Raw genomic sequence first — 15,585 nt, 5'->3', positions numbered from 1 at the left:
GTCTAATTTAGCCACATGTTAGCAACCGCAAGTCATACAAAAGTAGATTCACCAGAGTAATATTAACACTTGCATTTTATATAAATTAACATATTTGATGCTTGTAACCAAAATCTGCTTCCAGACCAGGGAACTGAAAGTGTAAAAACGTATTTGGGTATAGGGCAGATTCTTACAGCACTCTATTGAGTAGTTTATGAACAGCTCATTTCAAAATAAAGATACTTTTTAATCGCAGCTTTATGTCAATTTAAAAATGGAAAGTTAGATTTTTGCACCTGCGATACATCTGTTCGGCCTGGAGGTGGCGCCCATCTTTAAGCAATTGAACGTCATTGAAGAGGAAGCGGATCATTCCTTCTGCTTTGTCCAGATCTGCATCCATCTCTGCCGTGTGCTGAGCAGGCCTCCCTGAGCTCAGCATCCTCACGTCCTGCAGCACGGGGACAAGCGTCGTTACAGCGCTGCGTGAGGCGCCAGTGCGTCCTGGTCAAAGGGATGTTTGGGTCTTACCGTCTGCAGCAGAGTCTCCACCTGGTTGAGCTGCTCCTCACACACCCCCGACTCCATCTGGACCTTACTGACGACCCTCTGAAGTCGCTCCAGCCTGCAGGGGGAGAGGAGGGAGGTCAAAAGTGAAAAGGCACTAAAGCTAGACTAACTGCCTCCACTGTACTTTTTGGCTTTTCTTCTGATGATTGAAATACTGAAGTTAGACAACAAAAAGCACTCACTCAGTTTTCTGGCGGAATAAGAACTTAAAGTCATATCCATGATGCATGAACGCCATGTTAGGGCCCTGAGTGTCCACTAAAGTCAACGTTTTATAAAACTCTCCACAGCTCTCTCGTCGCGGAAACAACAATGGTAAAAAGAACTCTCTGGTAGCCTTGTGATTAAAGACAAGCGTATGAGTATCAGATGACCATATTATTTGTGTGAGATTGTTGCCCTTAGACACAGTTGTCATGTGTTTGCCCTGATGATTTTTACTTTCCATCCCACAAAACTAAAGCTGGTTCCTTTTTATTGCCAATGTGGACTTTATCATAAGGAAATGAGTCATCGTCATGGTCACACAGTAACCAGTGGGTGAATCATTTCGGATCTTTCTTTCAAACGCGAAGTTTGCTTTGGCAACAGAACGCGTGATGAGGTTTAGATCTCGGTCCACTCGCCTCTCAAATTCGGTCCTGAGGAGGCGCTCTCTCTCCAGTATGGCGATGTGCAGACGTCCCCATTCCTTCTCCACATCAAAGGGATGGTAACCTGGCGGCACTTTGACATGACCTGCCTGAACAGCACCCTGAAAATGAGAAGCATATTAGGGCTCATTTCTTAATGGTCTACATTGCACAAAATAAAAAGCACAAAACCCAAGTTAGCATATTCAAATGTGTGCTGTAACTAGTGAAATCCTAACGAGGGACATCTTTGCCTGAACAGTGACTGCAACTATAAAGGAATTGTTAGAACAGTTGACTTGTTATTTCCTGCCAAAGGGCTAATTGTGTAATCAATGTATTTGTTCGGCTCTAAAACAGATCAAGTAAACTGAAGTTAAACTTAAATTCACCTCAAAAGACTTGAAGATGTGTTTTGAACGGTTCTTGTCTGCCTCTTTAGCTGGAAGCTCGGTTTCTTTAAACTTGAGAAACTGACGCCAAAGAACCTGCAAAAGAGATTATTAAATGTATTGTCAACATTGCTTAATCTGCTGTTAAGTCAGTCAAAACATTTCCTTGAGACTTAAGGCCCAGATCCTCGCACCTCAATCTCCTCGTAGCTGGTGGGGAACTTCCGCTCCTCAAAGACGTGGATGTGGTGTCTGATCCACTGCAGCAGCATGGTGACCAGCTCGTAATACTCCTGCCAACGAAGCTCAAGCTCCTGAAGAACAGACACGACGAGAGGTTCAAGTTATCACAAGCCATTTCAGTCAGTGTCGGTGATGATGCTGATAGCCATATCTTAAGGTCCCTTGTAGTGTACTATTGAAAACAAAAACTGCTCTGACCACTGCTACATAAATCATTAAGGGGATCATTTAGGCGATGTTTAAACTTCTAATTATTGTCTCTGCTGAAAAACATCTTCATAGTGATCTGAGTGATTTACAGGTAGGAGGAGACTCACGTTGGCTCTGACACCGTCCTGAACGTCTGGTACCCTCGGCATGGCGTCATACATCGAGGAGACGTATGTGATGATGGATTTCTCATCTGGGTGGGGAACATCCACATCTGCGGGTGGAGGTTAAAAAAAATATATAATTTGTTATCGATCAGAAAGCAAGAAAGGCTGAAGTAAAGAAGCGCCAACAAGCTCAGATATTCCCCGAGTACGGCTTCCAGGATTCTCTCACCCTCAGGGTCCAGCAGGCGGGTGACGCCCAGCTCTCTTTCTGCCACGCTGAAGGCCTGCTCCAGGTTCTCCTGGTTGCTCTGTCGGTACACTTGACTCATGTCAATCAGAGTGGGCCTGCAGAAAGCACAAGCAGCCACGGACACAATTGAGTGCAAATTGTTGTTAACTCTTGTTATTATGGTCCACCTGGACTAAAATGAAATCATGTCAGATCATGATTTAAGATGTCAAAATCGAGAGAAAGACATACAATGATCGCATTTCAACATTTCCCTGTAAACAGCGTAAAAGATAAAAGTGCATTCTGCACATTTTAGGTTCAACTGAAAGAGTATTACGCATTGGCTTGCACGACTCTCTGGACGTAGTATTCTTCATGTTCCTCGTATGGTCCTTGCTCAACGTAGACGGCCTGTCTGTAGGACGGCCTGTCCCTGCTCAGGTCTGACCCGGATTCAAGCTCCTCGCTCTGGGACACTTGTCTGGATCGAGCCCCCGGGCTGGTGGAGCCTCGGCCCGAGTCAAAAGAGTTCTCCGCGGGGATGTCCTCGCACAGCATGACCACGCGGCACTCCAGGTCACTGACGGAGCCCACGGTGCTGCTGGAGGCACTGTTCAGACGCCTCTTCGAGTGAAACTTCCTCTTTAGCTTCATCATCGTGGCAACGGTCAAGTTTTGCAGCGCTTCCAAATGAGTGAGCTTTCATGTAGTAAAAGAAGAAAATCCTAAAAATATCCAATCTTCTTCTGACCGCTGAGACTCCTCGGCGCAGTCGTTAAACCTCTGGACGTCCTGCTCTTCCTCCATCAAGAAATAATCTGTGGCAGAGCAGGTGGCGTAACTGTGTTTTGCTAAAACTTGCCGAGCATAACTCCAGTACGCATTGCTCCAGGGCAACCCTTTCTCAAATGGGTTTGATACACCCACAATCGGAAAAAGAAAACGCTCCCTTTTTTTTTTTTACTACAAAATGTGCCAAATCAGGGAGTTATTTTTTGCGTAGCGTGCAAGTTCTCCTGCAGGGTTTGTTTGTCTGTGAGAGCACAGAGTGGCGCTCCACCCAAAACACATGCTTTGAGTAGAAAACAGCCGCCCGCTGAAGGCTTGAAAGGGTTCCGGTAACGTTAACTTTGTTGTTTCTTTATTGAAGTGGGCAGCAGCTGCGTTGAGTATTAAAGTAAGTATTAAATCACCTATCAATCCATTAAAACACATTCCTACCTAAATTTAGTTAGTACTTTCATTCTTACTTACTTAATGATTTCGGCATTCCTGTACAAGTGATTTATGAGAAAAGGTCTAGGAGAAGAATTTTTAACCAACAGGAAATCTTATGTCCCACGGTATTACAAAAATATCAAGTCCAGGCAAGCTTTTCTCATCACAGAAGATTTCTGCATGGTTTAAAAAACGGGCTTCAGGGCAACTAGTTGCCATGGCCTTCTTTTTTTCTTTTTTATAGATAATCCTTATTCTTGTTTAACAGGTCGTTTTAATCCCATTTCTAGGTCCTATCTGCAAAGTATAATCGCTTGGCTGTTAAATTCCCCAGTTTTGTCTTTTCTTGCCACCGCTCACCTGTGTTTGTGTATGATGGCGTTGAAGAGCTTCCCATCCCTCCAGCCGGTGGTGAAGTTGTCGCAGCGCAGGCCCTGGTACCCCTCCACCATCCTCTGGGACCAGAGCAGCAGCTTCTCCTTGGCCGTCATGTCGTCCGACTGGCCGTTCACCTGAATGTCGGAGATCTGACGGAGGAGACGGTGCCATTAGTCAGAGCGAGCACACCTCCATTACATTCTATTCGGATTTTGGGGGGAATGGGAAGTACACGGTGAGATGATGTTTAGCTCGAGGACGAATTTCACTTCCAAAGTTTCAACCAATACTATTGTTTTTATCAAAAGGTCACTTGATTTCATCTTGTCGTAGACTTTTCTTTTCTTTGATATTCTATATTGAAGGAGATTGAAATGTTGGTAGAAGGTCTGGAAAACGTTCTTTCCAGTTTGCCCGCTGATTCCTTCCAGATTTGAAATGAGTCACGTTTGAAACTTATAAATAACAACCAGAACTTTCACTCGTAGGACAAAACAATTATTCAACTCACTATTTGAGTGGAAAAAACAAAATAATTGATTAAACGAAAACATAAGAGTCACTTTGAAGTCGCTGAAAAATCTCAATACAGTGGCAGCTGTAAATGGATGTTGGACTGTGGACCAGATGCCCCTTAGTTTAAGAGCTGTGAGACTCACACACTACTTCTAACTAATCCCTTTTCTAAGACTTCAAATAAACCACATGTTTCATTAATCCAGATGTCCTGTGATGACCCTGAGGGAGTTAACATTTTACTATTTCAATACTATTAGCTGCCTCTATTTGCATGGATCCATCATTCAGTAGTTGCTACCGGATGATGTATTCATGCAAATATCCATCATCAGCCGTAGAAGCGGTACTTCGGAAACGTTCTTGGTGTTTGTGTTGGTGAGCGGGACATACCCGAGGGGCCGGGCAAAGTCACAATGACCACCGGGAAGTGTGTTTGTCTGACTCTCTTTATCTTTATGCAGAAAACGTATTGGCCATTTCTTTTAACCCACTTGAAGAGCCAAAAGCCAGATAAATCTGCAGTCTGTCCACATTATTTTGGTAGTGAAGGTTATATTTCCAGTGCTGATGAGTCACTTACTGGAACAAATGCGGTTTTATAACCACAATGTACTATATGTAGTGTTTTGAGGTATGATGATGAGTCACAGCAGAACTAGCTATTCCACTTTTTTTTTGCAGGAAAGGGTGGAGAAGGGAAAAAAAGAAGGCTTCTCTTCCTTCTGCATTTTTCCCTTCAGAAGGGAAACCTCGGCGCTGCGGTGTGGACGTGGGCACAGAGTGACTCAGAAGCTGGAGCAAGACCTCCGCCCTCGCATTATTCACGCTGGTGGATTTGTGCACCTTGGGAGCTCAGGAGAAACACACCATTGTTTGGGATGACTTGCGTGTTTCAAAACAAAGAGGTTAGGAGTTTGTTTTTCAAGAAATTATAGCTTCCTGCTACATGGAGTCTTTTTTATTTCTTGCTTGTATAATGTAGCTTTTACAACCGTCGTTTCCACTGCAGCTTTGGAGTGCTGCCCAAGTCTCCTTTCAGCTTTCTCATGGAAATCAGTGAGTCACACGGAGGGAAGAGGATCCCACACCCCAACATAACCATAAAACCCATCAATGCATCTCCATGTACTCCCACTGTTGCCCCGCCCCCCCCCCTTCCCAGAAATCTACCAAACCATCGGCTAAAGGATTATCTGAGCCACCCTTCTCTTAATCAGGAACACATCTGCCAAAATTACAAAGGATCTGTTTCATTACGGCCTTTGCTGCTAAGTGGTGTAACCATTTGAATTTGATACTGTTGGAATGAATCTAGATTTAACCATAAAAGAGAAGAGTCTGAAATTGACATCCGTCTTTAATACCGAATGAATGGGCTTTTGTGAGTGTTTAGACTGGATCTGCTCAAGGACAGGAGGAGCCGAGGTGGTTGTATATGAGGGCCTAAGTGCTGCCAAATGTTCAATGAAGACCATTTGGGAATGATTGGCTGTTGGATCCCACCGTACTGTAACTGCTGTGTCAACATCAGGAACAGTCAAGGCTGATGACTGACCCCCCCCCCCCCCCAGAGGGGATGGATTGGCTTACTGAATCCCCGGAAACAAATTAATCACGATGTAATGAAAGAAAACTACACATAGTCCACTGCTGTGGAAGAATTTCCCCTCAAGCAATTCATTTGCAGTTTAAAAGATAATAAGTTTAGGAAATGTCAGCTGGCTGTTCCTAACAGGACTCAGTCAGTCTACTTTGAATACATGCATAATGCAATTGAAATAACTGCTCTTAAATCTCCTAGTTTGAGATCACTGTTGCAAAGACAGTAAACAAGGCCAGCAGTGTGCTGCGGTGTGTCCACTGGACACGGTGGAGGTGGTGGCTGACAGGAGGATGATGACTAAGCTCTCATCCCTGATGAGCAACACCTCCCACCCCATGGTGGACACCCTGGAAGCTGTGCACAGCTCCTTCACCCCCCGGTGTGTGAAGGAGAGATACCACGGGTCCTTCCTTCCTGCTGCTGCTGTCAGGCTACTGTGCACCCAGTGAACCACAGAACATGAAATCTCTGAAAACACCACCAAAGAACACTAAAACTTAGGTGCAATAAAGACGACAATGTGCAATAATCACTATGGTTTATATTTATTTGGTACTTTTAATTTATTCTTGTCATTTTTATCTTCATCATTATACTGCTGCTCTTGTTTTTTACTCTGTATCTTGTGTGCACTGTCCCCTTTGCTGCCCATTGTGGGACTAATAAAGGAAAATCTAATCTTTTCTTATGATGCATTAGTTCGGAACCAAAGTTTTTATCCCGGCGCTGTTGGTGGCCTATGCTGAGGTTAGTGGTCTGACAGACGATTCAGTCCATAAGAGATTTTAAGTTCTATAGCTTATTGCGACACGCTGCAGATTGGGAAAGTGTAATTTTCCCTCCATCTTTGACACTTGCAACACTGTCAGCTTAAAAGAGATGGAGAAAAATGGATTCTTAGGCATTTGTGGATTTTTTAACTTAACCACTATTGACTAAATTAACCAGACTGGGCCATCATGTAAAGTGAATTATTAGAAACATTAAAAGGGTTCCACGTACCTGGAAGTGAAGGATGATGGTCCATATCAGCCCCAAGGTCAGCTTGGGGTTTCCATCTGCAATGTCGTCATTCCTGATGTTGACCAGTTTAACCTGAAAGTGTGCAGTTTTCAGGTTAGCGCGAAAAGTTGAAATGAAGAAACAGAACTCAACCAGGAGAAACAGAAACATTCAAATGCTTGTTTTATGTAAATGTGCGTATTGAATATGTCACGGTCTACTGACCTGTCTGCGTTTGAGAAAATCCAGGGCGATCTGTACATTCTGCAGCTTGTGGAAGCGCATTCTGCCTTTCTCCCGTGGCTGCAAGAGATGAGAAAAGCCTTTAAAGTGAGTAGAACAATCAACAAACACGATGGCCCCGTGACTGAGGAAGAAGGGCTTTGGTGTCCTACTCTACTGGATCCCAAAATCATCAAAGTCAAGCTCCGAACTTAAAATTAAAATGCAACAAATTTGAAGTGCAATTCAAATTCTGCAGGATAGTGACCAAAGCGTTTGATCTGATTATTTGTTGGTTATTTCAACAAAACCAGCCAGCATGTTGATGAATGATACATGATCCGAGTGATTGCCGACCATCCCTCACAATGTTTTTATATTATACCTACAATCAACTTTCCTGAGACTTTAGTTCTGAAACTCCTTTTGCATGTGATGCTAAATCCTAAACTGTCCCAAACCTGCACAGGACAGAGTGACATGCATTGGTGCTCCACGCCTACAGGCTACAGGGAGAAGCCTTGTTGCAGGATCAGACAACATATCAACTTGCAGGTCATGGCATCGCCTTCCTTTGCTTTCAATGCAGTGATGGAACCCAATACTTTGACATTTCAAAGCATGCCAGCGATGGCTTAAGAGGTTAAAATAACTAAAAAGCGGTTTTACATATACTCATCTGAGGAAGAGGGATAATGACAGAGATCACTGTTCCAGCTCCATTTCTTTATCTTTATTTTTGATTATTTTATCCTGGTGATACGGGGGGAGGAAACATTGTGGTAACAATCTCATGACCAAGAAGACTAACCATAAAAAGGATTAGAATGTACGTGCCTTTAAGTATATTTCCTCAACATTACATTTTAATGGCATTTAAAAAAAAAAACTGCATAAACTATTCCACTAAAACCTCTACTAGCACTTCCAATCCCCTCAAAAGACCCCTGACTCCGGCTAGCTACCTGATCAAATGGAGGCCGACCATGTGGACACAGACAGGGATCAATACAGGGAGTGTGACTGTCATCATGCACAACCCAGCAGCCACCTGGGGTGGTGTCGCATGCCACGCCCGACGCCCGCAGTCCAGGCGCCACTCACCAACCGCACGTTCCTCACAACGTCGCGTTCCCTCGGCTACCGCAGCAAGAGCATCGCAAGAGAGGAAGGCGGGGGCGTGGGGGGGAGAGGTCAGGGCAAAGGTCAGCAGGGATTATAGAAAGGAAAATAAACCGGGGGTCAAACAAGTCAGTGCAGAGAGGTTACAAAATGGAAGCAAAGAATGAAAATTAGTGTCTTCAGGTACTAGAAGGTGTGCTCCGGAGAAAACAGCTGCGGTAAGTAAAATAAAAAAAGAGTGCGCATAACCTCAGCATGTTCTGAAATGTCCAAAGAACTCCACAGATGTCAACACATGCGAGAGTGGAGATAGGAAACCCAACTCAATAACATTTTAACTCAAAAACATAGAAAGCGGTTCATGTTACAGCTGACTGGACAGCAGATCGAAGACGTAGCAAAATAAGTCAGTAACACGAGGACAGGTTTGGACAGGGCGGGGGGGTGGGGGGGAGGGTTTCCGGCAGAAGCAGATGTCCTGACAGCTAAAGGGTTAAAGGTCACCAAAGCTCACCAGTGTCTCTCCAGAGAGCACCTCCAGCAGGGAGATGAGGTTGTGTCCATCTCTGAGGTCCTCGTACAGGTCAGTGATGTGTCTCTGCGTCTGAGGGGAGAAGACGGGAGGCAGATGCTGGTGATGGAATATCGGAGTCTCAAATACTCTCCGCATCAGTGGTGAGCCACGGCGTTCACACATGATTCAAACAATATGACCAGCTCAACACAAATAGTGGAAAGAGATTCGACGAGTCACAGACACCTGTGATTGGATCCCACAATGTCACATAAAAAATGAGAAAAGCAACTTCAAGGGAATGTTCAGTTTTGAAGTGGGGTTGTTTGTTGACAACACAAAAGCTGCAGCTCTGCTGCTGCATCACTGCTTACAACGAGTTTGATACGACCCACTCCAGAAGGATTCCTTTATAGGAAAGGACAACAACAACAACAACAAAAACTGTCTGCCTTCTGCAGTGGCAACTGCATCCACATTTGGGGGCTTTGAAAAGGAATTTTTGGTTGATATTTTCATAGATTAAGGAAAAAAGTAATGTAGTAGTCATTGCATAGAAAAGCTGTGGACTAAGGATTGTGAGGTTGAGAAGTCAAAGTTGAACCCGGTGTTTTGGGGTAAGTATGTTTATGTTTGCCATTTTTAATTTTTCTTCAAAAAACGTAAATTAATTCCTGGGTTTTTTTTTCACTTGATGGCTAATTTCCCATCATCCCCTTGGGATCCTCGTGGTGCTTTCTCCCTCTAATTAGTGCAATAAGGTTGATCATTAAAACATTAAGGAACAAAAGAAGCGATAACAGAACTAGTATCAGTATAAAGTATTGATATCACTTCCAGTAGACTGTATGCATGGCCCTTCCTACCACATCACTTCATAATGCATTTATGCAGTTACATAACATGAAAACACCAGTTGCACTGCAGAAAAGGCTCTCACAGGAATTAGAGAACAGACCAGGGGTTAAAATGAAGTTGGGGGGGGGGGGGGGGGGGGACACAGACATGCAGGCAGAAATGAATGTATGTCCACTCAGCACTCTGCTCACTGACAGCACCTACCTCTGGCCGCCAATGCTGATGGGAAAAGGATGGGAGGACAGGATGAAGGGTGGGAAGAAGAAACAGCTTGATGAGAGAAGGTATAAAAACGGCAGGGACAGACGGAGGACAGACGGAGGACAGACGGAGGACAGACGCCGGTTTGGTTTGACACACAAAGACGGGTTTGATCGGTCCCATTCAAAACTTTCTATTACGTTCTCCTACTATTTTTTTTTCAGTGTTGTTTTTACGAACGTGGGTCGGTTTCGCGTCTGCTTGGATGTAGGATGTGTACAAGTTAAATAAAAAACACAGCTACGTCCGGTTTTTCTGCTCTGTGATCTGAAGAGAACAGATCTGAGAGTGGAAACAGCTGTTGGACTAAAATGCAGCTTGTTGTTTTGGCCAAAAAGGCCCGGAGGGCGGCCGGAGCGCCTGACCCGCTGCGGCTCTTACAGACAAAAAAACAAGCAGCGCGGGTCGACTCGGACCGAGAGGAGAGCCGACATTCCTCCCGGTTTAACACACCTCGGCTCCTCCACCCGAACGCGTCTGTTGGGCAGCAGTAAGACATTTAACTACCTGTGTGAAACATGGATTGGAATTTAACTCATTTAAGTTTTGATGTTTCAGTGGATTCACCTCTTGATATTTTAGCCTATTGCAGGAAATCAAATAGTATAATTATAATTTTTTTATTCCAGTAAATTAATATCTTGATAAATCAGTTGTTTTCTGTCAACTGTACCAATTCCTTGGTATGTAAAATGATAGATATCGAAGCCCCGGCCCTTTATTCAGCACCTGCCTACATCGATCAGGTGCTCACATGTTACACAGAGCAAGGGCTTCCTTTTTTTAAGGGAACCCTGGCTTTCCCTTGCATTATCATGGCTGCAGAGATATTAAGCAACCCCCCCCCCCCCTCCCTCCTCACCCAGAGCTCAGCTGAGGAGTTCCTGTTCCCCTGCAAAGCCCTGAGAAGCCACCCAGATGGTCTGGGCCTGTGATGCTGCGATTCCTAAATGCAGAGTGCCTGTGACTCACTCCCTCACATGCACGCAGATAACAAAGGACAGCAAGTATTTGCACATTGTTCTCGTTTTTTTTTTCTCCAACCTCAAAGAGAGTTTGGGTTTGGCTTCAAAAATCTAAATCTCTTTGCCTTGTGCTGTTTCCAGTTTATCGCTTGTTGCTTCAGAGGTCTTTTTAAAACTCAGTCAGATCAGATGTCCATCACCTCCTCAGGAAACACGTGGGTTTAATTTAAGCTATTGTAAGCAGGTGGCATATGAAAGTAACTTTAACTTCAGTCTGTCAGTTACGAGCTGAAGTGATCAGTTTCTTTACATTTTTCTCAACATTTGCATAACAAAAGGAATTGCCGGGGATGGACGTTACCTTCATCAGGTGCTTGTTGACCCATTTGGTGAAGGTCTTTTTCTGAACTCGGTCCCGTTCATCTGTGGAAAGACATGGATGGATCAGATGTTATAATTGATGTGAGCATGCTATGAGAATGATCTTACAGGAACATAAAACCTCAGCTTCAGGTAAATCCATCACCGTGGCACTATTTGTATTGGATGTTTCATGATTTGGAGTGCATTCAAAAGTGTACATCCAAAATATATCAGGGGCATTTGGATAGTCGACGAAGAGTGATTATCTAGTATTTAGTTCACATTTTGAATTGTTCAAGAATTTTAATTATAGAGCGAAGATTTCCAAACTAATGACCTCACCAGAGGGAGCGAAGCTTGATTGTTCCCCATGATCACAAGCTGCTTGTATCAATCGGTTTGAGCCAGTTGTTTGAGGTTTGGACCCACTTTCTCATTGAATTGAATGAGAAAATGTGTCCAAACTCTTCACTGGTACTGTATATCCACGAGAAGTACGGGCCTGGGGCAGGGAAATAAAGCTAAAATAGGACAGAGTCATGCATTCACGTCCTTTATCACATGATAAAGGACGTGAATGGCAACAAGTTTGGAACCAATGCTGTAGAAGATGGTTGGCAGTAATGAGCTAAAACATCAAAAACCAAGGTTCTGGTGCCACATCTGTGAAGACCCTGCAGGGAAGGAATCCCTTACATAATAAAAACAGAGACACTGTGAACAAGTTGCTTCAGGTGACACAGAAGGCGGTTCTCAGTTCTCCTTTTTATAGTAAGTTGGTTACGCCATCAGAAGAAAAGGAAGAGCAATGAATTGAGGTGAGACTTCGCGTTGACATCCCTCATGTTAGTACTTGCACAGGAACACGTCTCAACCTGCAGCACTGGTGCCGTTTGGGTTCTGACTTTGTGATGATCACAAGCAGGGCTCTCGCATACCAGCAGCAACATCTGGTGCAGTGTTTTCCCTCATCTTAACCAACCACCACGGGAACATGTTCCCCCTTTGCACCCGCATGGGTGATGAGAGTTGTTGTCGTCGAACACAGAGGCCGGTATGACGCAACAAAACAAGCCAGCCTTTGGAGGAAAGTGATTGGGGGGGGGGGGGGGGGGGGCGCTAAGATGCAGGAAAGGTGAAAGCATTGTGTTTCAGGCTTTGTCATTGGTGACACCGCTTGTTTAGATCATCTGGACGGATTGAAGTGGTCGGAAGAAGAGGGAACAGAGAAAGCAGCGTAAGAGACGCGGTGCCAACGCCCCTGTCACGATGTCGCTGACTCACGGGGACGCCGCGGCGGTTTCAGAAGCTGACCACGGAAGGGAAATGAACCTCAAAGAAAACCTAAAGGAAACCAACCTGCTGACATGTCAGCGGTTATTCCGGTGTTGCTCATGGAAAAACGAAATGAATGACTTCCCAAAGTGGATTCAACGTGGAGCGTCACACACAGATAAAGGCCATCTCTTAATGATTGAGTTTCTGACCAACAAATGAACATTTTGGATTAATGCATCCAATAACAATAATGGGGTTATACGTCTCTAACTACAACAAATAAATAAATACAATTCAATTATTTAGTCTTCCTAAATAGGCAGCCTGTCATCTGAGCTGCAACAAACCTAAGTAAGAGTAAGTCGATCTCTCATCTCAAAGAGGTCAACTAATGAGGAGGAAAAGGCGTGACACGTGACGGGGCGTGGCCCGTTCCTGCTTGCAGAAGACCAATGCAGGGTAGAAGACCACTGCAGGGTAGACCAGCATAGATTCCACCTTCCGTAGATTCAAATACATTTACACCCGTTCTTCATAAAATACCATAGAATTCCCCCCGTGGTTTGACGGATTCAACCAGAAAACAAAAGTTTGCAATGTAAAGAAACAATGTAAAGATGGCAGGCTCTACCTTTCCTGTGATCCATGGCTTTGAGCATCCCCTGATAGGGGGACTCCTCTATGAAGACCCCGTCGCTGCCCACACTGTCTGAGGAGGAGTTTCTGAATCTCCTCTCCATCGCCATGCCGGCCTTATCTCAGAGGGCAACAACAAATCAGCAGGCTGAGAGACGACGCCGTCTGCTTTGAGAGACTTCTCCTACAGTGTGCAATCCTCTAGTTAAGTGGGAGTGTTCAGGCCACTGATTCACTTCTTACTGCCTTTTTTCACATTCCCGTGCAAGTCTCCGACATTCTATGCTGCAATTTGTTTTTCTTTTTTTTTTTCTTCCCCAGCAGACGTTGCAAAATGCATGCCCGCAGGCTACGAAGTCAGCAGCTGAGGATAGGGGTGATTCTCCCTCCCAGCCCGGCCATGTACCGCACAGCCCGACCCCACCCAGCAAACCACACTCACCAGAGACCCCCAGTGAGCGCTCCACCTAGATGCAACAAACAACCTAACAAAACCATATAATCATATTCTATTTTCCAGCCACAGAGACCAATTTCACAGCTGCCCTCAAATTTTGTCCCTGAAAGCAAGATCTAAAAAACTAAAATCTGGACTAAACCTTAACTATAGCAGATTTCAAAACACTATTAAAGCAACCACATGATCCCAATAACAAATTATCAAATTATCTAAATTCTGTACAGCAAGTTGCAAGTCAATCAATAATATCATTAAAAATGGAAGACCTAAATCAAAGTTGGAAATCATTTTAGTAAAGAAATCTAGAAGCACAAATGTACATCCTATACATGTACATTCAGGCTAATATTTCATAGACGGGACATTTAACTGGGTTGGCCTTAGGAAGGATGGTAGAAACACCATGCTTTTCCTAAACATTGTGGAAATGTCCTTGAGACTTGTTTGTCAAAAAGATGATAAGGGGGGGAGGGGGCCTAATTTGGACCAAGCTGTACAGAAACGGTCGGCTGGAGCTTGGTGACCCCAAGCCAGCGCCACGAGCTCAGGCTGGCCGTCCCCCGCCGTGTGGGCGGCCCGGTCACGCGGCCACAGCCTCAATGGAAAGCCTGTTCCCCGGCGCGGCTGGGAGGGCCCCGGCCGTCTCTCCACACGGAACAATCACTACTACGGGCAAAACTGGCACCGAGGCGCTTGTTTCCGTAAGTGAAGAATAGAAGCCTTCATGGATCCCTAATGAGAACCACTTGTGAAGACTTTTAACGTTTGATTCTCTTCTCCTGAATAGTTTGCTTCTGTCGAGCTAGTGGCTTACATAAAATAAAGGAACTCTTCTGCTGTAGGAACGGATCGCAGACACAAAGCAGCTATTGTGGCTGCGTGTGCACTGAACACTGTGAGTCTATGTGCATGAGTGGGAGAAGGAAAAAAAAAAACACTTGTTACATTGGCATCTCCTTCATGCAATAAGACTTTCTTCCTGCACAACAGCCTCTGGACAAAAACAGTTATGCATTAGGGCTCTCAGAGCTAGCACATCCGTGTCCTACAGCACCTAAGTACCTGTACCGCCTCTCACCCGAGGGGAGCATCAATATTCCGAGCAGATATGGGAGGAATGGAGAGGGATTTTTGTGAGATACCTACACGGGGATGTGGCTTGTCAGGACTTGTGTCTGTGGAAGCTGCAGCCCTCAACTTCACAAGGCTGCGGAGGTGCTGAAAATGTTATTAAGGATTATCAATTTGTCGTGCAGCCAACGAGGGTCACATTTAGTGGTTCTAAAGTGTTGGACTCTTAATTTGTGCAAGTATCAGCCAATATAAGTCTCGACACAATCAGATGCAGTGAGATTTGTTTGGATTTATTGACATAAATCACAATTCTGAAGAGTGTTTATGATGCACTTTAAATATGATGCAATAGCTTCAATGAAGAGTGGTCCTCCTATATGATAGGGCACAGTGCAGAGCTGTAAAATCCCCCCCCCCCCTCTCCGTACTGATAACGTGCAGCGATAAAAAACAAGAGCTTTGAAAGCTATTTTATAATAACAGTTGTGGCGTGAGAGCCACACAAGTCAATGCATTCCTGAGGGCGCGCCCACCCTCCTCTCAAACCGGGGGAGCCGCCTTGCTGCGATAGCAGCACCCCCCCCCCCCCCCCCCCAAAAAAAAGAAATAACCCCTGTGCATGTGACAGCATGCCAATGTCAATCCCAGCAAAGACAGGAATGTTAACGTATCATCTGGCGAGCGGGTCTTGATGGACTAAGTGGTGGTGGTGTGACAGGTGTATAGTTCGGGAAAGAAGTTTGC

General features: G+C 44.8%; 1 protein-coding gene across 23 annotated transcripts in view; it reads right to left on the bottom strand.

Moving 5' to 3' along the window:
* pleca (plectin a) overlaps nucleotides 1-15,585 on the bottom strand; it is a 73,085-nt gene that overhangs the window by 19,448 nt on the left and 38,052 nt on the right. For 7 of the 23 annotated variants that reach the window (XM_037473594.2, XM_062558402.1, XM_037473606.2 and 4 more), the window contains 14 exons: nucleotides 11,392-11,453; nucleotides 10,009-10,023; nucleotides 8,947-9,036; nucleotides 8,415-8,450; nucleotides 7,314-7,391; nucleotides 7,089-7,181; nucleotides 3,947-4,113; nucleotides 2,366-2,481; nucleotides 2,137-2,243; nucleotides 1,771-1,890; nucleotides 1,577-1,672; nucleotides 1,179-1,306; nucleotides 514-607; nucleotides 279-433 (listed from right to left, as the gene is read on the bottom strand). In XM_037473594.2, coding sequence (XP_037329491.2) covers nucleotides 279-433; nucleotides 514-607; nucleotides 1,179-1,306; nucleotides 1,577-1,672; nucleotides 1,771-1,890; nucleotides 2,137-2,243; nucleotides 2,366-2,481; nucleotides 3,947-4,113; nucleotides 7,089-7,181; nucleotides 7,314-7,391; nucleotides 8,415-8,450; nucleotides 8,947-9,036; nucleotides 10,009-10,023; nucleotides 11,392-11,453 — 1,357 coding nt within the window. Of the gene's footprint in view, nucleotides 1-278; nucleotides 434-513; nucleotides 608-1,178; nucleotides 1,307-1,576; nucleotides 1,673-1,770; nucleotides 1,891-2,136; nucleotides 2,244-2,365; nucleotides 2,482-2,705; nucleotides 3,111-3,946; nucleotides 4,114-7,088; nucleotides 7,182-7,313; nucleotides 7,392-8,414; nucleotides 8,451-8,946; nucleotides 9,037-10,008; nucleotides 10,024-11,391; nucleotides 11,454-13,302; nucleotides 13,643-15,585 lie in introns of those variants that run through there. The other 16 variants (XM_037473596.2, XM_037473607.2, XM_037473616.2 and 13 more) reach the window with 7 other exon arrangements.

The sequence above is a fragment of the Pungitius pungitius genome, chromosome 17 (assembly GCF_949316345.1).
Source record: "Pungitius pungitius chromosome 17, fPunPun2.1, whole genome shotgun sequence".
Taxonomy (NCBI): Eukaryota; Metazoa; Chordata; class Actinopteri; order Perciformes; family Gasterosteidae; genus Pungitius; species Pungitius pungitius.
The sequence above is the reverse complement of the archived record's forward strand: the minus strand, read 5'-3'. Positions and strand labels throughout refer to the sequence as shown.